The sequence below is a fragment of the Stegostoma tigrinum genome, chromosome 17 (genome assembly GCF_030684315.1).
Source record: "Stegostoma tigrinum isolate sSteTig4 chromosome 17, sSteTig4.hap1, whole genome shotgun sequence".
Classification (NCBI taxonomy): domain Eukaryota; kingdom Metazoa; phylum Chordata; class Chondrichthyes; order Orectolobiformes; family Stegostomatidae; genus Stegostoma; species Stegostoma tigrinum.
Window position 1 is genome coordinate 5,350,668 of NC_081370.1, and position 25,860 is coordinate 5,376,527.

Genomic DNA, 25,860 nt, shown 5'->3' on the forward strand with positions numbered 1-25,860 from the left:
TCGTGTGTCTCTTCTCAATTGGTCCATTTTAATAATGACAAGTGTCGTCTACATAGTGTATCCATAGTTTAGGTTGGATTTGCGGAAAGGCAGTCCTTTCCAGTCTTTGCATCACTGCTTCTGCTATGAGTCCGGAGATGGGCGATCCAATGGGTGTCCTGTTGATTTGGTCGTTGAAGGTGAAGTGGGTGGTCAGGCATAGGTCCAGTAGTTTAAGCATGTTGTCCTTGGAGATGGTTTCACTGGGGTCGTGTTTTTGTTTGAGTAGTGTTGTCATCGTTTCCCTTGCTAGTGGTATGTCTGACGTGAATAGTACGGTGACATCAAACAATATCATGGTCTCTTCGTTCTCTATCTTTTTGTCTTTGGAGTTGAGAAATTCTTGGGCTGCGTGGATGGAGTTGTGTGATTTGCTGACTAGTGCTTGAGTGTTCTTTGTAGTTCTTTGGCTAATCTGTGGGATGGAAGTACAGAGCTACAAATCTACTCCAAAACCTTAGAGACCTATGGGCGCAACACGCTCAAACAAGCAAGGAAATAGGGAAAACTACATCAAATGAGAGAGCACAACTCGCAAACAACTCTACTTCCTACATTAATGCCTCAGGAACCAGGTACGACCACGCAGTGTGAAGTTCAAACCACCCATCAACAACCCATGGACCTGGAAAACAGCAGAACAAAACAGCCACAAGATGGTCAGGATAATGATAAACGACGCACACAACCGGCTCCACAAATACAACAGAGAAATTACGTGCCAAAAAAAACGTTATTCCAAGAAACTACCAATTTTAATACTGGACAATCGACATGGAACAAGCTATTAACATCAGCCGACAGATCGCGAGCTAAGAAAAGACAGACTCTGCAAGACAAGCTAACCTCACTTACCCACAAAAGTGACAACAACAAAACTGACACGTGGATAAGGAACCTCTCTGACAGGAAACTGACAAACGCAGAAAAAGACATTCTCACCTAGGGACTGAACTACAACCACAAGGATGCCAACAAAACTGAATGGCTAGCTACCCTGGAAGCCACACAAGACCACCAATATCAATGAAGAAACACAACAAACTAAACACAGACAGTAGTCCCAACACTAACCAGAAAGACGGAACTCAACACCCTCGACACGTGGGAAAGACAAGCCCTGGATAGGTTAATGAAGGACAAGAACATCACTATACTGCCTGCAGACAAAGGGCGCATGACAGTGATAATGAATAAAAAGGACTACATCTCCAAAGCACAAGCACTGCTAGCTGACGAGAACACATACCAACCAGTACAAACTGACCTGATATCGCAACTAGGCAACAAAATCCAATACACGCTACAAAGACTTAGACAGGACAGATCAACAAAGCAGACTTCTTAAGAATGAAACCCGAAGGAAACAATGCACCCTGATTCTATGGTCTCCCTAAAGTGCACAAACCAGAAGTCCCCCTCAGACCCATAGTCTCCCTGCCAGGCACTGCATTGCACAGATTAGCCAGAGAACTACAAAGAAGACTCAAGCACAAGTCAACAAATCACCCCATTTATCCACTCAGCCCAAGAATTCCTCAACTCCGTCAAAGACAAAAAGATAGAGGATGAAGACACCATGACATTGTTTGATGTCACTGCCCTATTCACATCAATAGACATACCACTAGCAAGGGAAACAATGACAACACTACTTGAAAAAGAACACAGCCCCAGTGAAACCATCTCCTATGACAACATGCTTAAACTACTGGACCTATGCCTGACCACCCACTTCACCTTCAACGGCCAAACATAAGAGCAAATCAACGGGACACCCATGGGATCGCCCATCTCCGGACTCATAGCAGAAGCAGTGATGCAAAGACTGGAAAGGACATCCCTTCCGCAACTCCACCCTAAACTATGGATACGCTGCGTAGGCGACATCTTTTGTCAGCATTAAACGGACCAAATTAGAAGAGACACACAAACTTATAAACAACACCCTCACCGGAATAAAATAATTGGTCTCTTAATAAACACATTGCTATATACATTCCACTATGGAGGAAACCAGGAACTGAGGTAATCCTTCGCAACGACCCCAGAGTTTAAAAGCCAGGCGGGAAAACACTGATGCTTCATCAGAGGCTGCACTGAACAAGTTACCAAGCACGGTAATGAAATGTCCTGTGGAACAACAAACTAGCTCAACGAGCCAACCAACCTCAACTCTCTTAGTTACTGGTTCAGGCTGTCAACTCACAGTAACTGGAGAGAGAACATAACTAGGTTTCTTGAGGCTTCAGGTACTATAATGCAGAGAAGAAGATACTCCTGCACGCCCTGTAGTTCAAAGGCTCCTCCCTATATTGTTCACATTTACAAACTTTTTGGCTATCCCGGAAGCAGAGAATTGTCATCAGGTTCATGACCTTTGTCCACTGAGTTTGTGATTCAGTCCAACAGTTCCTTTATTTTAAACCAGTCCTTTTAAAAAAATTTTTTGCATCTTTATTGAAAATGATGCAGTCAAAGAACAGTACCACACACCAAAGCCTGTGATGACACATGATGTCTTTCTGAACTAAAACATTTTGCCGCCACAGGATTCCTATCTCTCTATTCGCTGCCTATTCACCTATTTGTCAAGATGCCTCTTATCATTTCTGTTATATTTGCCTCTGCCAGAGGAGGTGGTAGTGCATTCCAGCCACTTACCACCCTCTGTGTAAATAAAAACTTGTCTCTCTCATTTCCTGTTACACTGACCCACCTTTTACTTGAAGCCTTTGTTTCACAATAATTGACATTTCTAGCCTGGGAAAAAGATTCTGACTATCCCTGCCTCTCCCAATTTTGTAAAATTCTTTGAGGTCGCCCCTCATCCTTCGATGTTCAACTGAAAATAAACCAAGTTTCTCCAGTCTCTCATAGAGTCAGAATCCTACAGCACACAGACAGGTCCTTTGGCCCAAACTGGTCCATGCCGACCAAAATATCCATCCACACTAACCCAATTTCCCTGCACTTGACACACATCCTTCAAAACCTTTCCTATTCAAATAGTAATCCAAATGCCATTTAAATATTGCTAATGTACCTGCCTCAAACACTTCTGCTGGCAGCTTATTCCATATGTGTACCACCCTCTGTTAAAAAAGCTTCCCCTTAGGTTCTCGTGTATTCTTTTCCCTCTTACCTTAAACTGATACTTCTAGTCCTCGATTCCCCAACCCTGGAGACTGAGTGTATTCACTTTATCCATACCTCTCATGACCTTTTCCACTTCTTTCAGGTCCCTCCTGAGACTCCTCTGCTCTAAAGAAAAAAATCCTAGCTTGTTCAACCTCTCCCTATAACTCGGTCCCGTGAGCCTTGGCAATATCCTTGTATATTTCTCCTGCAGTCTTTCCAGTTTAATAACATCCTACCAAGAGCAAGGTGACCAAAACTGAACAAGTGCAGCCTCACTAGCATCTTGTAAAACTGCAACATGATTTCCCAACTTCTATACTCCGTGCTCTGACTGATGAAGGACAGTGTGCCAAAAACCATCTTCACTGTCCTGTCTCACTTGGGACTCCACTTTCAGAGAACTGTGCACCTGCACACTAAAGTGCCTCTGTTCCACTACACTTAAGGCCTTACCATTCACCATGAAATTCCTACCTTGATTTTTTTCCAAAATGCAACACCTGTCACCTCCATTTGCCATTTCTCAGCCCACTTCCCCAGCTGATCAAGATTCAGTTGCAGTTTCCGAGAATCTTCATGACTGTCCACAATACTGTCTATTTATCTGTCATCCACAAATGTAAAATGCCTTGTACATTCTCATCCAGAGCATTGATATAGATAACAAATAGGAATGGGCCCAGCACCAAGCCCTGAGGCACACCACTAGTCACAGGCCTCCAGTCTGATAAGCATGCTTCCACCATTATTTTCTGCTTCCTACCATCAAGCCAATTATGTATCCATTTTGCCAGCTTGCCATGCGATCTAACCTTCCAGAGTAGCCTACCATGTGGCACCTTACCAAATGCCTTAAAATCCATATAGACTATGTCTACTGCCCCAGCCTCTACTTATTTCTTAGCTCCACCTATAAAACCTCACTAGACGATCCCCCAGTTATACTCCCCCTCCCTCTCTGTCCTGCCTAAAGCACCTGTACCCTGGCACCTTAAGCTGCCAGTCCTGTCCCTCCCTTCGCCATGCTTCAGTAATGGCTATAATATCCCAGTTCCACGTACCTATTCACATCCTGAGTTTACCAGCCTTACCCATCAGCCCTATTGCATTGAAATAGATACAATTTAATGCAACAGGCATTTTTTGTTTCCTGTCCTGTTCCAGCCTGACCTGTCTCTCCAACTCGCTATTTCTGATCACTGTATCTCCCTCCAGCCTTGCACTTGCCTCCCTGCTGTTGAGGATCCCCACCCCTGCCAATCTAGTTTGAACCCTCCCTTGCAGCACTAGCCTGCCAGGATATTGGTCCCCCTCTAGTTCAGGTGCAACCCATCCCTCTTGAACAGCTCACCTCTGCTCCAGAAAAGATCCCAATGATCCAGGAATCTGAATCCCTGTCCTCTGCACCAATTTGTTAGCCATTTCCTCCTGTTCTTACCCTCACTAGTTCGTGGCACTGGAAGTAATCTGGAGATTACCACCGTTGAGATCCTGATTTTTAAATTTTCTTCCTAGTTCTTTATAATCACTCTGGAGGTCCTCATCCCTATCTCTACCTGTGACATTTGTGCCAACGTGCACAATGACTTCTGGCTGCTCACCCTCCCCCTTGAGAAGGTTCTGCAGCTGCTCCAAAACACTCTGGACCCTGGTACCCGGGAAGCAATGCACCTCCTGGATTCCCATCTGCAGCCACAGAATCTCCTGTCTATCCCCCTAAGTGTCCTATTACTAAGGTCCTGTTTGCATTTGCCCTTTACTGCTGTGCCCCAGAGCCGGTCTTAGTGCCACTAATCTGGCTACTGGTGCTTTCTCCTGATCAGTCATCCCCACGAACAGTATCTAGTGGTAGACTTGTTTTCGAGGGGAATGGCCACAGGGCATTCCTGCATTCTCTGCCTACTCCCTTTGCCTTTCCTGGTGGTCACCCAGTTACTCTCTGCCTGCACCTTTGGTGTGACACGTCACCAAACCTCTTGTCTATGGTGCACTCCCCATCTCGGATGATCTTGAGTGCATCCAGCTCCAGCTCCAGCTCCAGCTCCAGTTCCCTAACGTGGTCTCCCAGGAGCTGGGTACACTTCCCACATGTGTCATCATCAGTCTCCCTGAGCACCCATTTCCTGAGGGAGGAGCATGCCAGCATCTTAAATGCTCCAAAAAACTAAAGATGAAACGTAAAAGGACTTTGTCTGAACCTAGCAGCACCTTTTGCTGAGCCACTGCTCACTGAAGCCTCTCGAGCCAATGCCTTGCTTCTTACTCTGCTACCAGCAAATTTCAATAGCATGTCTCTCTCCTCATAGCTAATGCAATCCAAACCAGGCAGCATTGCGGTAAATTGTTTCTGTACCCTCTCCCAAGCCGCCACATCCTTCTGGTAGTGTGGCCATCAGAACTGTACACTGTATTCCCAAAGTGGTATAACTAAAGTTCTGTACAGCTTCAATAGTCCTTACGGTGGATACAAAGATGTGCAAAATTGTAGAAGCCAAGCCTGTATTTCGTTAATCCCACACTACTGCAGTGCCCCAATAAATACTGCTTAATGTATTCAGTTGCTACTACTGAGAGCTCCTATATCTAATGTGTATTAATTTATATGGTGATTCATTGACAAAATGACAGGAAGTCTGTCAATAAAACGTTCATGTATTTGTGGCCTTCACGATAATCATATTTTGGATATCACACTATTGAAGACAGAATCCTGTATCACATTATGTATAGAGATAGTAGGAACTGCACATGCTGGAGAATCTGAGATAACAAGGTATAGAGCTGAGTGAACACAGCAGGCCAAGCAGCGTCAGAGGAGCAGAAAAGCTGATGTTATTTCTGAAGAAGGGTCTCGGCCTGAAACGTCAGTTTTCCTGCTCCTCTGACGCTGCTTGGCCTGCTGTGTTCATCCAGCTCGACATCTTGTTATCTCACATTATGTATAACTGTGTACATGCTGTCAATGCAAATGAATGAGATGTTGGTGTCATTGAAGCCATCGTTGTGTGCCGACATCATTGTGTGCCCACATCACACTGAAACTGGAGCGGAAGTATTATGCCCATTGTCCTGCCTCTTCCTTGCTGTGCATCCAGCTGTTGGCTATCCTACTGACTGCTCCGATCACCACTGGCCAGTCCCACCTGCTGATGGCTGGTCGTGCTCACTGTCCATCTGAACAGCCCTGCTCAGTGCTGCTCACCCCCTCCCTTTCCACTGTGAACCCCACTTACCACTGGCCTGCTCCCTTCAGAGACGGCTGCTTCCCCAGCCCCAACCCTCAGCCTGCTGTCTTGGGTGCCATCCGCATCTCTGTCTGGTGGCTACAAATTCTATCGCCTTCGCTACCAAGTCTGCCCTTTGTATTGTGAGATTGTGCCACTGCAACACTTAAAAATCCAATGCTACAAGGAGCAGATGTCTCCATGGTTTATAATCAGGCAGTGAGCAAGTTCTCTTGCTGGCAGTGATATCTCATGCTCTACAACTGCATGGCTGTGAGTGCACGCCCTGTAGTTGCAATGGTAATGAACACATCCTTTTGAAAATTGTAATGAAGTGTGAAGCTGGATGAACACAGCAGGCCAAGCAGCATCTCAGGAGCACAAAAGCTGACGTTTCGGGCCTAGACCGTTCATGGTGTGTGCCCATCCAGCAACACACAGTAACAAAGCTGCAATGTCTGCTCGTGCTCAACTGACGTTCCGACCTACTAAGACTGCGTTCTCGTCTTCAAACTCACTGGAAAGTCACTTTGAATAGACTCACCCACTGTTCACTTAACATCATTCAGACTTGACATCCTTCAAGGAATTATTTTTTCCAAAAATATACTTTGTTCATCATTTTGTAGAAGTATATTACAGAACTGTTCAAACCTGACAGTGCAACTCAGAGCAGTTTCTTTGATATTACATAAACTGACTGACATCACTTGCCATTAACGATTATATCTGCAGGGTACATTTACATTTCATCCCCAGCATTCTCTGCGCATACAGCCCAGTTTTTGCACCCTTTTAGTCCCTCAGTATATGATAGTAAGAGTCCCTGAGAGATTGGTTTTTCCCCATTGAGGCTTTACAGCAGCTGCCCCAAGCTTTAGTGCATCCTTCAGCATGTAGACCTGCATCTTGGAACCCACCAGTCTCCAATATTCTACTTTGTCATTTCTTTGCACTGGAAAATTTCACCAAGTTGACAGTTTTCCAGCAATAGTTAATGTTTATCTTGGTGTGAATCCCTGGAGCACTGAGTCCTGTGTCAGAATGAACCTTGACAAAACCTATGACATCCCCTTCCAACCACGCTAATGCACAGATGCATTCCAGAAGGAGATGGATGATCGTCTCTTCGTCATCAAAGGCAGCATGCAGGGGCAGTGCAAGCCTCAGCAAGCCAGAAAGATCTAACGGGGAGGGCCCTTCTCACCACCAGCCAAGCAATGGACTTTGTAGTTTTAAAGGAACATATGCCTAATATTTAACGGAAAAATATTACATTGTGGTAGATTTTCACCGTGGTCACTTTGTCAGAAATCTGACAGCCTTGATTTTTTGTGGGTCATGTGTTCTATTCATTACTTTTAGAATGAGGCCAGGAGGCCCAATAAAGAGTGGGCAACTTTCTCAAATTGCTGCAAGTACTCTGAAAGTGGTCATTTACTCTGCTGTTCAGAATGTTTTCCTATTCCAGTTCTTGTAAAATAATACAGCATCTGACTTAGCATGAGAAATGCCATGGACAATTCACTAATATTTAACACATGACACGGGAGTCATTTACAGCTGGTTTGAATTTCTGCCTGTGTTCTTATATCATTTTGTTTTGTTTGCTGTAGTAGTACTTCAGAAATTTATGTTGTGGAGTTTTGGACTGGGATACAATTTGACCAGCTTTGGTTTGTGTGAGACATTAGTTAGCCAAAAGAACACCCTGACTTAATTGGTCTTTTCTCATATTTCATCTTCAGTCTTCGAAGTGTATTTTTAAAAGTAGATTAAAGCTCAAGACTCAATCAGAACCACTGTAGCCTGGCCTTTTGCTCGCTTGGTGGGTAGTGCGAGTAAGGAAATTTCCCTACTTTAGCAGATCTGCGTGGGAGAAACTCTCCCAAAGAGATCTCCTTGGTTCTCGGGCTCCTCTTTTCAGTTCTTCCATTAGACTTTAGGCTGTCTGGCCCTTAGTATTAACACTGCATCCTCACTCGACCCTCCCCTACTTGGCCAAACCCTACATCATTCCATGCTCCATGCCATCCCATTCCCACATGGCCCCTTGGACAAACCTCAGGAACCTTATTTAGGTGGAATTAAAAGTCTAAACATTTATTACAGGCTTTACTATAGTACAAAAATTCTGAAATCCTCTTCAATACTTTTAAATCTTTTCAAGCACTTATTCCCTTAGAAAGATGAAAAGGGTTATATATTTGTAATCTTGCAGCAATGTGATCTAATCCTTTAATAAGCTATTTCACCTGTCAATCAAACTGTGAACTTCAAATCCTCCCTGCTGAAATAATTATAGTTCATGGAAAGCAACCAATAACTAAGAGACTTTGCAGTCTGTGACCCAGTTGCCCTGTGCCTTAAGTGTGGAATTGAAAAGTATCTGGAGAAGAGAGATTGACAAACAGTAAGCCCTGACAAGCAAAAGGATCCTTTCAGCAAACCCCTGTGGACAGGAACCATTGAAATGCCTTCCCAACATTTTTTTTTCCACCCTCAATAACAATCAAACTATTTGCATCTGTGGTGGGGGGATGGAGACTGTTAGAGTTTTAACCAGTAGGATTAGGTGACAATGGTTCATAGTTGTTTATTTTTATCTCTAACCTGTTTATTTGTAATAAAATGTTTTAAGCACAGAAACCTGATCTGCATTTATTGTTAGCTTAGGTATAAAAAAAATGCCTGGCTATTTGGTGAGTTCTGCATAGTTTGATAAGATACTTAACTTTTGCAATGACTCCAGGAATAGCAGGAATCATGCTACCCAAGAGAGGTGTGACATCAGGACTGAACACTTCCCTGGATCCATGACCCTTCACTCCTGCAGCTATAATGTCTTTGGACAGATGAATAAAAATAGTCAATATGGAACAAAGCAGCTCTGCAAATCTCTAATAACTGAGTGTGGAGCTGGAGGCACACAGCAAGCTCTGACTCCAGCATCTGCAGTTCTTGCTATCTCTAGAAATCTCTGCTTCCGTTTCCTCAGCTGATTTAAAACTAGCCTGGGAGTTCGGGGATCAAAATTTGCACTGTGACTTAGATATTCCATTTCATTACCAGATACCAACTCCACAGTCTTCTCAAACCGCTAGAATCTAGTGTCTCCTCTGCAGTGTTTTGAATTTCTGAAGCCCAAAAGATTTCTATAGATTTGTTTTGTTGGGAAAAGCTGCTCCCTCACTGGCCTAAATCCACAAGAGTGACAGACTTTTGCAGACCTCCATTTTTGGGAAGCTGAAAGAAGAAATTGATGCACAACAACATGCAAATAACAATACACTTACTATGTAGAAACGTCGAGGATTGAATAATGGGAACTCACTTGTCAGATCTGACCTTGTGTTGTTTCTTGGGCATTTCTGCTCTGTGCAGGTATAACAGTGGCCTTGAGCTGGCTCTGAGAAAAGCAATTTTTTTCCTTTTTTTTAACAGAGAAATGACTTCAGCACCCCCGTGGCACAATTTAAGCATCACTCCCGTAAGTTCTAAGGACAGATTCCTTCATGATAAATATGTTTTGTTTTTGGGTTAAACAGGTACTGGTTGTGGTACACAACTAAGACATATGTTGGTGGTATCGCTAAAAAAGTATACGAACGCTTGCGGAAGTGGCAGGTCAACTTTGTGGTGCTGCAGAGAAAGAAGGACCCAGAGCAAATTTTCCTGCAATGTGTCCCTAAACACAAGGTAGGGCTTTACTCCAAAAAGAAGAAAGATTTGTATTTATATCATACCTATCAATGCCTCAGGGTGTCCCAAAGTGCTTTATAGCCAATGAAGTACTTATACAGTGCCCAGTTATTATCAATTAACTGGACTGCTGGTTTGCAATGCAGAATGATGCCAACAGTGTGGGTTCAATTCCTGTACTCTCTGAGGTTACCAAGAAGGACTGTCCCTTATTACCTCTGCCCCACCTGTGGCTTAGTGACCCTCAGGTTAAACTGCCACCCGTCATCGCTATTCAGCTATCAAGTCTACGCTTTGTATTGTGAGATTGTTCTAATCTGGACAAGTGATGTGAGGTGAGAGAGATAATGTGAACTGCAGATGCTGCAGAATCCAAGATATCAAAGTGTGAAGTTGGATGAACGCAGCAGGCCAAGCAGCATCTCAGGAGCACACCTGAGATGCTGCTTGGCCTGCTGTGTTCATCCAGCTTCACACTTTGTTATCTTAAGTGATGTGCGGTAATGCATTTTGAGAGATCAAATACAGGACCAAAGTATACTATAAGTGGCTGGACCCCTAGAAGCAGAGGGATCTTGGGATCCAAGTCCTTAGCTCCCTGAAAGCGATAATGCAAATGAATAAGGTGGTAAAGAAGTCAGACAGCATGCTCGCCTTCACCATTCTGACACTGAGTATAAAAGTTGGCAAGTCGTATTGCAACTGTTTAAATCTTTCTGAGGAAAGGTCACCCAACCAGAAACGTTAATTCTGATTTTCTCTCCACAGATACTGCCGGACCTGCTGAGATTCTCCAGCAATTTCTGTCCTTGTTTGTGCATAAAATTTAAGTTGGGCCACATTTGGAGTATGGTGTGTAGCTCTGGTTGCCACACTAGAAAGGATGTGGAGGCTTTGGAGAGGGTACAAAAACAATATTGCCAGAATTGGAGTGTATTAGCCATGAGGAGAGGTTGGCCAAACGTAGAGCGCTTTCTCGAGAGAGTCGGAGGCTTAACGGTGACCTGATTGATGTATATAAAATTATGAGAGGCATGAAAAGCGTGGATAGTCTGAGTCTTTTTTCCAGGGTGGAAATGTGAAATAACAGGGGTATAGGTTTAGGATAAGAGGAGTAAGCTCAAAGGAGATGTGTGAGGAAAGTATACAGCATAGTAGGTGACTAGAACATGATACTGGGGGAGGTGCTTGATGCAGATATGATAGCAAAGTTTAAAGGCATTTAGATAGACACTTGAACAGGCAGAGAATAGAAGGATATGGACTGTGTGCAGGCAGATGAGATTAGTTTAGAATAGAATCATAGAATTTTACAATGTGGAAGCAGGCCATTTGGCCCATTGAGTCCACACTGACCATCTGAAGATCATCCCAACCAGACCCGCCCTATCCCTGTAACTCTACATTTCCCATGGCTAACCCACCCAGCTTGCGCATCCCTGGGTACTATGGGACAATTTAGTATGGCCAATCCACCCTAACTGTACATCTTTGGACTGTGGGAGGAACCTAGAGCACCTGGAAGAAACCCATGCAGACACGGGGAGAATATGCAAACTGTACACAGATGGTTGCCTGAGGATGGAATCTAACTTGGTTCCCTGGTGCTGTGAGGCAGCAGAGTTAGCCGCTGAGCCACCGTGCCACCCATCGTGGTCAGCACAGAGATGGTGGGCTGAAGGGCCTCCTCCTGTGCTGCCGTGTTCTGTGCTCTGTGTTCCAACACTAAAAATTCAACAATACAAGGAGCAGATGTCTCCAAGAGGTCTGAGGGAGCAGCCCTATGGTGTGTTAAGACCATGGCAGTTTACCTTTTACTTATACAGATTATTCGTTGTTGCTACATGGGAAATGAAGCTGACAATTGTACTTAGTGCAAGATGCAATATGACAATAATCTATTAATCTGCTTTAATATGGGTTTGAGGATAAATATTGGTCAGGACAACTCCCTGTGATAAATCAGACAGGCTTCAATTTACTGTCTGTTCGAAAAGAAAAAGGTAAAAAGGAAAATTGCACTTTTTTGAGTCTTTCAAAGTCACAGGCCACCCAAAAGAACCTTACAACCAATGAAGTAATTTTTGAAGCAGAGCCACTATAAAAATATATGAAATGTGGCAGCCCATTCGAACGGAACATCTCATAACAGCAATGCAACAATGATCAGATCATCTATTTTTCTCTATTGTTTGCAAATTAAATATTGGTCAGGATGTTAGGAATAACTCACTTTTTGTGTTTGAAAGCTTGCCATGCAATCTTCTACAGCCCCCTGAGAGGGTGATTGTCAGCTAAAGTTTAACATTTGATCCCAAAAATGGCACGTCCATCATTGCAGTGCATCCTCTACTGCATTGGAGAGTTGACTATTATTTTTTCTGTTCACATTTCTGGAGTACCGCCTGAACCTGGAAAAATGTGACTCAGGGTGAGTCCTGTGTAGCCTTCCATGCAGAAAAATAGTACCTTCAGGATCACAGCATCCCCTCAGTCTTGCACTGGGATGTCGATTTAGCTATTGATCTTTAATCTCTAGACTATGACTCTAACTTGGTCAAGAGAACTTTTCTTAAGCCATCGATGACTGACAATGTTTTACACCCTTCATGAGAAGGACCGAAGTTCAACATTGCAAGCATGTTCTTTATTCTTTCATGATGTGGACATCATTTATTGCCCATCAGCAGTCTTTCTTGAACTGAGTGGTTTGCTAGGTTATTGCCATGGCCAGCTAAGAGTCAACTACATTGCTGTGTGAAATAATTCCACAAAGGTCATTTCCCATTGCCAAATTACCCTGTATTTACAAATGAACAATCCTGGACTTTAGTCCTGCCTTGTTCAGAGTCAGCTAATCAGAGTGTCGGCATCTCATCTCTGTCACTCCACATTTTATCTGACAGCCAGATCTCCCTGATTGGACTGGATTAACAGCCCATATTCTGAGGTTTAGCTGGCTGATCTTGTTGCAAAATGAGATTGTGGGTCTAGAGTCACAGAGGTAGGCCAGTTGGCAGTTTTTTTTGTCTGTCAAAGACATTAGTAATCTAGATCATTTTTACAACAATCAATGATATTTTCTTGCTTGCTATCACTGACTAGCTTTAAATTCCGTCTCTTATTAATTGAATCCCACCAGCTGCCACTAGATCTGAACCCTTGTCCCCAGAACATTAGCCTGAATTTTCATAGAATCCCTACAGTGTGGAAACAGGCCTATCAACCCAAAACGTCCATACCGACCTTCAGAGCATCCCATCCAAATCCATACCCCTACAACCCAACTAATCTACTTATCCCTGAACACTACGAGCAATTTAGCATGGCCAATCCACCTAGCCAGCACATCTTTGGACTGTGGGAGGAAACTGGAGCACCCGGAGGAAACCCGCACAGACACGGGGAGAATGTGCAAACCCCACACAGACAGTCACCCGAGGGTGGAATTGAACCCAGGTCCCTAGCACTGTGAGGCAGCAGTGCTCACCACTGAATCATTGTGTTCTAGGTTACTGGTGCAGTAAAATACCATTACGCCACTGTCTCCTCAGTAGGCTTGTCTATATTTCACTTGTGAGATTGCCTCTGCTGTGTTGTTTTTTTTAAATTTGACCATGTATTTTTCAGGTTGAAACTGTTTGCAAGAAGTTGGAAACCAGGTATCGTGGCCCTGAACCATCCGATACTGTCGAAATGTTTGAAGGCGAACAGTTTTTTGCTGGATTTGAAAAAGGGATTAAAATTGATTCAGGTAATGTCATAAAATTTACTGGAGTCGGGTTGAAACATGTTTGAGCCTTGCGAGGTTCTCAGTTCCAGTGTGATTTGGTTTTGGAGACTATAGCTCTGGTCTAATAATAATATCCATTTAAAATGCATCAACATTAAAATTATATACTGTCACATGCAAATTGATAGTTCTGAAGAGCTGTGCTTCCCTGATCCATTAACTATAATTCATATACCTTCTAAACAGACAGACAGCTGGGAATATTTATACTGCAAGCGAAGAGCAGTATATTTTCTGTCAATATGCTATATGCTGATTGCCCAGTTGTTACCTCAAGATCGCATATTGAGAACTGGGAAGGCAAAGCTTAATATATTCCAGATGTGCCTCTCTAAATCAGATGCATCCATTCTGGAACGCAGTCAGGGAGGTTGAATGAAGATCATTTTGAGGCGGAGACTCTCCATTTGATCACAGCTTTCATTTCAATTGCAGGAGAGAATGATTCCAGGAAGCATTGAATATTCTTTTTAAAATAGCATTTACAGCTACTTAAAAACTGAGGAAAGCTTGTGTTTCAAGGCTAGAGAACATTGTTTTCTCAGTTTTGTTACTCAGAAATGTACAACAAAGTAAAACTGAAGTAGATGATGTAATCATCAGAACATGGTCAGGATTGTGCTATAGTTCATAATTCCATGAGTGCATATATACGGGATATCTTTACATTAATGCAGCCTATGTGGTTTCTCTACTGCTCATGTTTTGGTGTTTATACGCCAACTCTGGAGGAAGAGGAAAAGAGAGACATCAATAAAATGTGAGTCAGTCTGCTGCTGCACAAATTGGTGAGTGTAAACCAGTTTGTTTGCTCAAAATGTTAACTTCAGATTTGAGATTCTGACTCAAATCATGTGATGCATGTTTTAGAGCATTCAGGATCACTGTTTTCTTTCCCATGTTGTGACATGAGACAATGTGGCATGCTGAGTTATTTTGGATCATGCAATATGAATAAAGCAGCATCCTCATTTTTATATAATAGTGTTCTAAAATAACAATCCTTGGTGTTTTTTGATGTACATACAGAGTTAACTGAACAAGCAACATGTTAGGATAAGCCAATTGTTGCTAAAATTAAATTGAGTTTTAAAATAATCAAGCCTGGCAATTACCAATACCCAGACTTAGGAAGGAGCAGAGAAAATGTGCACTGGAGTCATTATTAACTAGAAATCAATTAATTTTTTAAATGTTCATTTTTGCACTGTAATGATCCCAGCTACACAAGTCTGATTCTTGACTGAAATCTAGCTTGCTTGATAATATTTTCAGTCTTTTGTGATTTTAATGAGGTTGTCTTTCACTGAAACACAAACATACAAAGTTTCAGATTCAGATTTAACAATAAAGCACAAGTTTATTGCACAAAAATTGATGATAATATAGATCAAACCAAACCCTTCTGTACAGTGCTAGTTTAGATATTTAGAAACAGACAATAAATAGAATCCCATTAATCCCAAAAATCTCCCTTGTAGTACTTCTGTCCACATATAACAGCTTAATCTAATGGTGACTTCAGTGCCTCCTCCTTAGAACCCGATTAGCATCTTTGTGAAGGCTTCTGAGCTTAGACTTTCTCAGCTTCAGGGTTTTGACCAAACACTTCTGCTCTGCACCTTTTAAACTAAACACCTTACACTGAGGTAACCTGTTTCTTAACAGTTCTAAATTACCTCATTTTCCCAGGTGCTTTACACATCCAGTTTCAGCCAAGCCCTCCACAAAACTGCCAAATTGACACATCTTTCTAAGTTATGTGTGCTTCCCCAGACCAAAAATTACCTCCACAATCATGCTACATGAAAGCCTAATGAAACACACTATTAATTTTGTTCATTTGTAAACTCCCCAAAAGGAAACCTGCTTTCAACTCCAGATATTCTCCTCCTTATGGTGTGTTTTAAAAGAAATCACCAGGACTAAATTCATCATTAAATCCCTTCAGACAAGCAAAACGCATGTGCCACTTGAGCAGAATTCAGGAATCTAAAATAAGTGATGGTAAAATTTTCATGAATCACACACACTACATTACAGCAGTGGATCATTAAATGCTTGCTTTTCTTTCAGATCGACCAGACTGTGTAGATGGAAGGATTGGGTTCACCTTTTACTCACATCTGAAGAACAGTAAGGAGGTTTATGTCTCCACTGAAGCTGACAGAAAAACAAAAGCTGTGAAAGGACAGGTAAATGATGCCTCCTTTTTCAAAAAAATAGAATCAAGATAGGGTGGCACGGTGGCTCAGTGGTTAGCACTGCACCCTCACAGGCCCAGCCCCAGGCAATTGTCCACTGGGAGTTCGCATATTCTCCCTCTGTCTTTGTGGATTTCCTTTCGGGTGTTCTGGTTTCCTTCCACAGTCCAAAGATGTGCAGGCTAGGTGGATTGGCCATGCTAAATTGCCCGTAGTGTTCAGGGGTGTGAGGGTTACAGGGAGATGGGTCTGGGTGGGAAGCTCCAAGGCTTGGTGTGGACTTGTTGGGCTGAATGGCCTGTTTCCACACTGTAGGGATTCTGTGATTACTGAGACTCCACATTGTCACAGCCAAAAGCTCAACAGTTTATTGATAGGTAATATTTCCTCCCAAAATCCAGGATAGCTTCTTAATTTTGGGCCATGCTGTATAAGAGGTGCTTGTTCTGGTGATACATTGTGTGTAAGCTGTTTGAGAGTCCTGGGATGTGCAACACAATTCTCAAATTGTCAACAGCACCACCGGGTCTGAATGCCTGCAGACTCTGAATCAAACCTGTACATCACATGCTTTCTGTGCTCTAGTTGTAAGAGACATACTGCAAGAGATAAATATCGCCACTGCGGAGAGCTTACCTGTTAAAATTTGTAGGTCCAGTGCAAGCAGTCCAGTGAGTAACTGGAGAGCTGTACCATTATCAGGCAGGGATGTCTATCCAAGTTGGTCAAGAGGTGGACCGCAGATGGTTCTGAGGGATCATCCACTGAAAGTCAAGTTGGTGATTATGGGCTGTTGTTGCAGGAGAAAAGCCAGGGAACTTAATTGTGGGGATCGGAGGCACAATGGTGGGATCCAGGGAGGGTAAAAGTTGTGAAGTTGGGGAGACAATAGAGCATCAGAAGGAAAGAGTCGCCTATTGCAGAAGGGCGGTTAATCAACAGTCAGCACCCCCTGGGGACACAGTGCATTGATATATCTGGCACAATGCCAGGATATGCCTGGCACTCTGTGCATATGGTGGGGAGATTAATATTGAAATAAGCGCCTCGAGTGGGCATGTGGGGAAGATCAAAGCTGATAGAGTCGACAGGGAGAGCAACTAAGAAGAGCAAAATGAAGACTTGTTTGCAGGAGAGAAGATTCACCTAGACTGAGAGGTTAAGTCTGTGACTCAATCTGTGATTTGCAACCACTATTTCCTTCCATCCTTATCCAAACAGCAAGTGTGTAATGTAGATGAAAATGGCTTTTACCGTACGTGGAATGGGTGTAGTGAGTGTGTTGTTCTCTGAGGAAGGGGGCTCCATTTTCCTGCAAGCTGAGGCCCTCCACAGGGCAATAACGTTAAAGAGATAGCCATAAAGTACAGGTGAAAGAAACCTATGACCGCAAAGTGTTGTTCTTGAACCTAACGTATGACCAGGGGTCACAGTATGAGGAGTCGGGGTAGACCATTTAGGACGGAGATGAGGTGACATTTCTTCACCCAAAGAGTGGTGAGCCTGAGGAATTCATTACCACAGGAAGTAGTCAACACCAAAACACTGAATGTATTCAAGAGGTGACTAGATATGGGGTGAATGGGATCAAAGGTTATGGAGAGAAGGCATGATTAGCTTATTGAGCTGGACAATCAGCCATGATTGTGAAGAATGGCAAAGGAGGCTCGAAGCACTGAATGGCCTCCTCTTGCTCCTATCTTCTATGTTTCCATGTTTACCAACTGTGTGGAGTGTAGATCTTTGTCCCTAGCAATGGTGACCACATCCTGCAGTATCAGTAATCCATTCCTTTAATGGCTATGATGAATTCATGAAAAGATTCACCCTAGCAGCAGGAGCTGCTCACTTCACTTCTTGAGCCATCGAACTAAGGATGGCTAGACTCTGTACCTTCAGTCTTTTAATCACATGTCTGATGATGAAAAGTGAATGTATATTTATAAATGTGAGAATGTATTTAAAGTGACATGACCCCCATTTGTGTCCTGGTGAAAGGTGTTCTTCCTTTGCCTCCCTCTACATCCTAGTGCAGTCCTATGATGGAAAGAGCCTGTCCTATAACTGCTGGCCTTGGAGTTATCGGTCGGGTGATCCTGGGTGTATTTGTGTCTGGAGGTCCCAAATAGGCTGAATGTATATTTATAAATGTGAGAATGTATTTAAAGTGACATGACCCCCATTTGTGTCCTGGTGAAAGGTGTTCTTCCTTTGCCTCCCTCTACATCCTAGTGCAGTCCTATGATGGAAAGAGCCTGTCCTATAACTGCTGGCCTTGGAGTTATCGGTTGGGTGATCCTGGGTGTATTTGTGTCTGGAGGTCCCAAATAGGCTGAATGTATCCTAGCCAGAGATAGGGGTGAGGGTAGCGGTAAGGGTGAAGGTAGAGGCCTCACCACCTCTGGAATGTCCTGAGAGGAGATTTCTATGTGGTCGATCCTCTGGCTTGGTGACTAATGGTACTGCACTGTCTCCTGAAGAAGTGGCACCTACAGTGAATTTCAGGTCCCTCACTGTATTCCTTCCCTGCACCTCCCCCCACCGCCCCAGCTGAGCAGGTCCTAGGAGTCCAGGTACTAGCGTACATCCAGCAGATTCTGGATGTACCTCAGCAGATCTCTCATCTGACTCTTAATAGCAGATGTCTGATGTCCATGGAGGCAGCTAGAGGCAGCAGGATGCGAACATCCTGAGTGGAGTGTTTCAAGCTTTGCCCAGTGTCTCTGACAAACCTGCCCACTGCACCTCTCTCTGATTGTGTATTTGTTTGAACCTATTCATTTCCGACACCTTGGGATCTTTGCCTGTCTAACACTGAGCAGGTCCTGAATCCCTGGCAGTGTTCTGAGTACCAATGACAAGGGGCTTTTCTTCAAAGTGATGGAAGAGATGTCTCGTAGGGTCAAACTCCTGAGAGTGGAGATTGGGCCGATTCCACTTCTATCTGGAGGAGACAAAAGAGAGAATATGTCACAAAAAAAGGGTAGCAGTTATGGAATATTAAGAATTCATTCTTAGTGGTAGCAATAGCACAGCAGCTCATTTATGGATAATTGGATACTGAGACACAGGAGTTTCAGGTTCACTGAATGGCCACAGTCCTCCTGGCCTGGACCAGGATCCTATCCTCACAAGGCGTTCAGCCAAATGTTAGGCAGCCCACCACCCCCTTAGTTCTCCCTGTCCTATTGTGGGGTGCTTTCCCTTGGAATGAGACAAAGGGAGGGATTGAGTGAGATGAAGGTTCATGGCACAGCTGTTAGTGCTGGTGCAGGTGGAGGGAAAGGTGTCTTGAAGTAGTGAACAGGCAAAGCAGAGGACATGCAGGGCAGCACGGTGGCTCAGTGGTTAGCACTGCTGCCTCACAGCGCCAGGGACCTGGGTTCCATTACACCCTCAGGCGACCGTGCAGAGTTTCCACATTGTCCCCGTGTCTGCGTGGGTTTCTTTAGGGTGCTCCAGTTTCCTCCTATGGTCCAAAGACGTGCAGGTTAGGTGGATTAGCCATGCTAAGTTGCCCACAATATCCAGGGATGCGCAGGCTATGTGGATTAGCCATGGGAAATGTAGTGTTTACAGCGATAGGGTGAGTCGGGGTGGGATGCTCTTTGGAGAGTCGGCTTGGACATGATGGGCTGAATACCCCGCTTCCACACTGTAGGGATTCTCTGGTTCTTGTAGTTTGGGAGTGTTTGATGAGAGTGAGTGAGGGACAACACTGCTTATAATAGTGAGAGTGCTACATCATGAGTCTTGGTGAGAAGTGTGTGCAGTAGAAGAGAAAGAGTGAATGTGAAGTAGCAGAGAGGCAATGGTGGCCCTTATGGCAGAGCAGAGAAGATCAATGACCTTTCTGCAGTTGCTCATTCCTCCACACCAGATGTCAACCTTGGACATGCTGGCAGGGTCTGGTGGAGTAGTCTGTGCTGTCAGTCTTGACGGAAGCGGACGGTGCCCCTCTGCACCATCCTGTCCACCAGGACCTTCAAGTCCCCTGCTAGCAGAATGAAAAACCAATTTTCCTCTGTCTGCCTAACTTGATTGAGTTTTTTGAAGAAGTAACAAAGAGGATTGATGAAGGCAGAGTGGTGGATGTGATCTATATGGACTTCAGTGAGGCGTTTGACAAGGTTCCTCATGGTAGACTGGTTAGCAAGGTTTAGAGCACATGGAATGCAGGGAGAACTAGCCACTTTTTACAGAACTGGCTCAAAGGTAGAAGACAGAGGAAGGTGTTGGAGGGTTGTTTTTTAGACTGGAGACCTGAGACCAGCGGTGTGCCACAAGGATCGGTGCTGGGTCCACTGCTTTTCATCTTTTATATAAATGGTTTGGAATGTGAACCCAGGAAGTATGGTTAGTAAGTTTGCAGATGACACTAAAATTGGAGGTGTAGTGGGCAGAGAAGAAGATTATGTCAGAATACAACGGGATCTTGATCAGATGGGCCAGTGTACTGAGCAGTGGCAGATTAGATAAATGTGAGGTGCTGCATTTTGGAAAGGCAAATCAGGGCAGGACTTATACACTTAATGGTAAGATCATGGGAAGTGTTACTGAACAAAGAGACCTTGGAGTGCAGGTTCATAGTTCCTTGAAAGTGGAGTTGCAGGTGGATTGATAGTGAAGAAGCCGTTTGGTACATATGCCTTCATTAGTCAATGCATTGTGTGTGGGAGTTGGGAGGTCATGTTGTGGCTCTGCAGGATTTTGGTTAGGCCACTTCTGGAATAGTGTGTTCAGTTCTGGTCTCCCTGCTGTAGCAAGGATGTTGTGAAACTTCAAAAGGTTCAGGAAAAGTTTACAGGCATGTTGCCAGGGTTGGAGAGTTTGAGCAATAGGGAGAAGCTGAATAGGCTGGGGCTATTTTCCCTGGAGTGTTGGAGGCTGAGGGGTGACCTTATAGAGGTTTATAAAATCAAGGGACAAGGATAGGGTGAATAGACAAGGTCTTTTCCAGAGTCCTAAGCAAGAGGATATAAGTTTAAAGTGAGAGGAGAGATTTATAAGGGGCAACTTTTTCATGTAGAATGTGGTGCGTGTATAGAATGAGCTGCCAGAGGAAATGGTGAAGGCTGGGACAATTAAAAGGCACCTGGATTGGTACACAAATAGGAAGGGTTTAGAGGGTCTAGGCCCGAAACGTCAGCTTTTGTGCTCCTGAGATGCTGCTGGGCCTGCTGTGTTCATCCAGCCTCACATTTTATTATCTTGGATTCTCCAGCATCTGCAGTTCCCACTATCACAGGGTTTAGAGGGATACGGACGAAATGCTAACAATTGGGACTAGATTAATTTAGGGTATCTGCTTGGCATGGATGAGTTGGACCGAAGGGTCTGTTTCCGTAGTGTAAAACTGTATGACTGTCCTTCTGGGGCAATTCACATTCTTTGTGCAGGGCAGCTTCAGACTCACAGAGCTTGGCAGAGTGTGCAAAGGCATTTTAAATATAGCAGGTTTGCAGGAACACTGTAGGGCACAGTGGTGGCGAGCATATCTGCTAGTGACGAGAGGGAAGGTATGATGACCGCGGGTTGTAGGGGTGTGGTGCATATGTAAAGTGACAAATTTCAGAAAATGGCATGAGGATTCTTGCTAAGCATTAGAGAGAGAGAAACCCTCCATAAAATTCACCAAAAATTGGCACTGAGCAGATTTCTATTTAAATTCAGCCCGCAGTCTTGAAAAAAGCTACTGTGGACCTTAGGACCCAGATATAAACGTGTAGTTGGAGCTTTTCCTGTCCTAAATTTGCTGCCTGATTGAAAAGTTGCTGACTTAAAGTCTCTGTCCACATTAGAGTGCTCAGAATACATGATCCAGCTTTTGCAGCAATTAAATAAGTTTTGTGGAATGACAAAATTTGAAGCTCTAAAACAGGCCAACTGCTTTTATGCGAGTGTTTTTGCTCCATAGGAGCTTCCTCCCTGCCTATTTCAACCCAACCCTTTAGTTCCATCTCCCTTTTCCAAATCGTACATAATATTAGTCACTCTCCAGTTCTCTGGCACACATTCTCTATCAGTAGAGTTCTGAAGTATTTCAAAAGCCTTTGCCTTTTCTCCCCCAACTTCTCATCAGGTTCCCGGGATCCATCCGTTTGATCTTAACATTTTGTCTTAGCTTAACATACTTCACTAATTTTATTATTTTATTCATTGTCATATCTTTCAACTCATCTTTATTTCTGATCAAGACTTTCTCTCCCCGGTAACCTTATCTTTTGTAGATACTGAAACAAAGTAATTATTAAGCATCTCTTCCTCTTAGTTGACAATTATCATTTTCTCTTTAGTTTTTAAGAAAAATTTACTGTTTATTTTAATATTTCGAGAGCTTTTATTTTACTGATATATTTATGAATAGATCTTAAAAATCTTGCAGTTGTTTGCAACCTCAATGTCCAAAGCTAATAGGATACCTTTTGAAATGAAATTACTGTTGCAATGTTGTAAAATGCAAACAGTAAGGCCACACAAGCAGGAATGAGATCAATGACTAAATGATCTTTAGTTGGTGGAGCTGGGTGAGGGATAAATACTGACACTGGGGAGAACTCCCCTACTTTTCAAACCTGACAGGGCATGTGGATCTATGGTTTACAAAATTTAAATGTCAAGTGGAATTGCTTCATTTAATATCTCACAATTAGGCAGATCGCTTTCTCTAAGTGTATAGATTATCTGATGACAGAGCATGCATTATCCTGGCAACGCATGAAATAATAAAGAAGCAGAAGCATAAGACTAGGGTTAGCCTTACTTAATAAGATGTTGGTTATTGAAGCAGCTGCAACTCAGACTAATTCAATCTGTAACCCCAACTCTGATTTATTAGTGACAACAAAATTTTATTGGAAACATGGTAGCATTGCTTAAATTTTCATTAATGCCTTGTTGGTAAGGCAGGAGCAGTTCCTTCATTCATTGCATGCCATTTGTCCATCCTTCTAATTAAGAGTTTAAGTGCTTTTTGCGTTTGCTGTTATGGTGCGGGTTATCCATTAGTTAGCCGTTGTTTTCTGTATTCCCTCAGTAGCCTGTGGGATAGCTACTGTTCTGTGTGCATGTTTTTATTTGATCTGTACTGAGGTCAGTGGGAAGGTGGGTCAGACAATCAGTGATTCAGTGCTTGGGATTTTCTTTGTGCGTGGCTCTCTGCTTCCAGCATGTGATTTCTGATTTTACCCTTTGACTTTGAGTTTTCAGAGCTATCTGCAGTGCAGAGTGAAAATTACAACATCCTATGCTACAAAAAGGTCCTTTTAGGATGGTTGGTTACAATTTAAGCAAAGTGGGCAATCTTCAGAGAAGGAAATTTAAACATTAAACTGTTCAGTTTCAAAAAAAGTTTTGGAATTAAATGAGTATATTTTTGACTGACTGTTTTGGATGGGTTGCTGGAAAAGCCAGAGAGTTAAAAGGGAGAGGCAGGAAGCTGAGATAAAGCCATAGCACGATCAGCTCTCAAGGGATCATATGGTCTGCTCCTGCTCCTATTTCTTTTCCATTCTTGTTGTCCTGGGGAACGTATGCTTTCACATCAATCATTTGTTAATAAGGAATCAAACTGTGAAAGCTTTGCTTTCATGAAAATATTCCCCATTTCCCCTTGTGTAGAGTTCTCCAATAGAGGTCGCGAGAAGGTTATTGGCTCCCAGCCTTAAGGCAGAGCATTGGGAGGTACACTAAAAGCCAGGCTCCCTTGTGAAAAACCATCTTGCCTTTATTGTTGGCTCAGGCAGATTTTGGAGACTTGCCATAAGGAAGTGTAGACTTCAGTCTGTGCTCTACATCTCTGTGATGGTATTTAACAGCTGTACAGCAAATCCATGTGCAGCTACATTGTTCCACATCAGGGATTTCCACAAAATAGATCCTGTACGTGGATGAAACATCACATAATATAATGGTGTTTTGCTGGTCTTCATTCTAGGTTTCCTTTTACAGAGGATCCTTGCCAGAAAATATTCCCGAGGAAGCTGCAAAAAAGCGAAAAGGCCCCGATTCGATGTGGCTGGCCACTTTGCCAATCAAATTGCCTGTAAGCTGCATCATTTTCTTAATGTTATCTTATTTTAGAGAATTAAAATAAAAGTTGTGCAACTGCAGTAGAATCAGAGCATATTAGATATTTTTCAGGGGAGAGAGAAAGGCTAGTGTTTAATCAACACTGTCAAATTTCAGGAATTAAAGTGCAGTGACTGTTCTTCTGTTGGCAAACATACAAGCCATCTTGTACACAGCAAGATCCCATTAATAGCAGTGAATTAAAGCAGTTCGTCTGATTTTAGTAGGGCTAATTAAGACAGAAGTATAGGCCTAGAGAATGCATCCTTTTTTAGAAGTAGTGCCACGCGTTCTTTAAAGTTTATCTGAAGTGGTATCACAGCTGAAGTGATATTTGATTTAATTGCTTGTCCTGCAGGATGGTATCTCTGATAATGCTTTATTCCTCAGTAGTGCATTGATGGGCCCCACCTAGATTTTAGGCTCAAATTTAAGTGTGAGTCTTGAACCTGTAATGTTCTGATACTGACATTGGACTGCTGTAAATGTTATTTGTTTGCGTACTGTTTACTTTCCACTTTCAAATGTGATTTTAAAAACCTGATGCATGTTCTCCAGAAGCAGAAATCAAGACTTCACAATGAACCCAGAACAGATCCATTCTATCCACCTTTAAACCTAGGTGATGAAGGTGAGACTGTGTTATGTTACCAGTGTTTAATTGTTTTGTTTTATACTTACTGACATACTGTATGCCAGCACCATGAATTCTCAGATCCAATCATTTGTATCTTAAAAAGAGCCAGAAAAGGCTTCTTGCAGGAGAAATACGTTTGTCTAGTTCTGATATCGTTCAACTGTGTGCAGAGACATTTTAATCTTTATAATGACAATAAAAATTAGATTATTTTCAATTGTGCTAATTTGCCGCCAACATTTAAAAATATTTTAAAGACAACACAAAGTAATCTGCTTTTAAGAGACATGTTGTTATTAGTGAGTATTTATGTATTTTTGTCCTTCTGTGTAATTTTTAATAATAGTTAATTGGTAAACACAGAATTGTAACCATTAAACCATGATGAAATCGCATGTGTGATTTGAAAAGGTGGTCATTGCAGGACTCGTCTAGCATACCATTGTAGAGCCTAAAAATATAGGAGTGCTTAAATGTCCATTATCTGCAGCACTTGATAAATTATTGACACTGCTCCCCTGGCAAAAGCCAAAGATAGATCAGCAATGTCGACAATGCTATTGTCATTTATTGCTTGTTAGATCACATCAGCGTCTGGCCGTGACCTTGGAGGATATGAGCCTCAAAATAAATTTTCAATTTATCGCTTGGGTCCAACTGCTTACAAATGTCCTGCGCTGAGGAGTTGAGTTTGATTCTTTTTAAATCAATACTGATAAATATTCCTGTTTGTGCTCTGTGATTTGCATTATCAAAATGCTTAACAGTTTAGCGGCCTGTTAATATGTTAAGTGGCTTTTTTCCAACTTTCATGGTGGAAATGGAACAAGTAGGTGCATTAAAGGAAGGTCATTGAAGTTCTGAAGAAGTGTCACTGGAGTCGAAGTGTTAATTCTGCCTTCTGTCCACATATGCTGCCAGATCGGCTGAGCTTCTGCAGCAATTTTCGTTGTTGGTTAAAATCATTGAGGGTCATTACATGTGCATTTTGGAGCAGTATAATTCCATTTCCATGTTAATGGACACCATTTCAATGAGAGAATGGAAGAA

General features: G+C 42.9%; 1 protein-coding gene across 5 annotated transcripts in view; it reads left to right on the top strand.

Annotated features, from left to right (window-relative positions):
- Positions 1-25,860, top strand: part of pidd1 (p53-induced death domain protein 1) — a 78,319-nt gene that overhangs the window by 38,893 nt on the left and 13,566 nt on the right. For all 5 annotated transcript variants that reach the window (XM_048545710.2, XM_059651903.1, XM_048545707.2 and 2 more), the window contains 5 exons: positions 9,953-10,103; positions 13,737-13,860; positions 15,976-16,094; positions 24,040-24,147; positions 24,732-24,804. In XM_048545710.2, the coding sequence (XP_048401667.1) occupies positions 9,953-10,103; positions 13,737-13,860; positions 15,976-16,094; positions 24,040-24,147; positions 24,732-24,804 (575 nt within the window). The remainder of the gene's footprint in view (positions 1-9,952; positions 10,104-13,736; positions 13,861-15,975; positions 16,095-24,039; positions 24,148-24,731; positions 24,805-25,860) is intronic.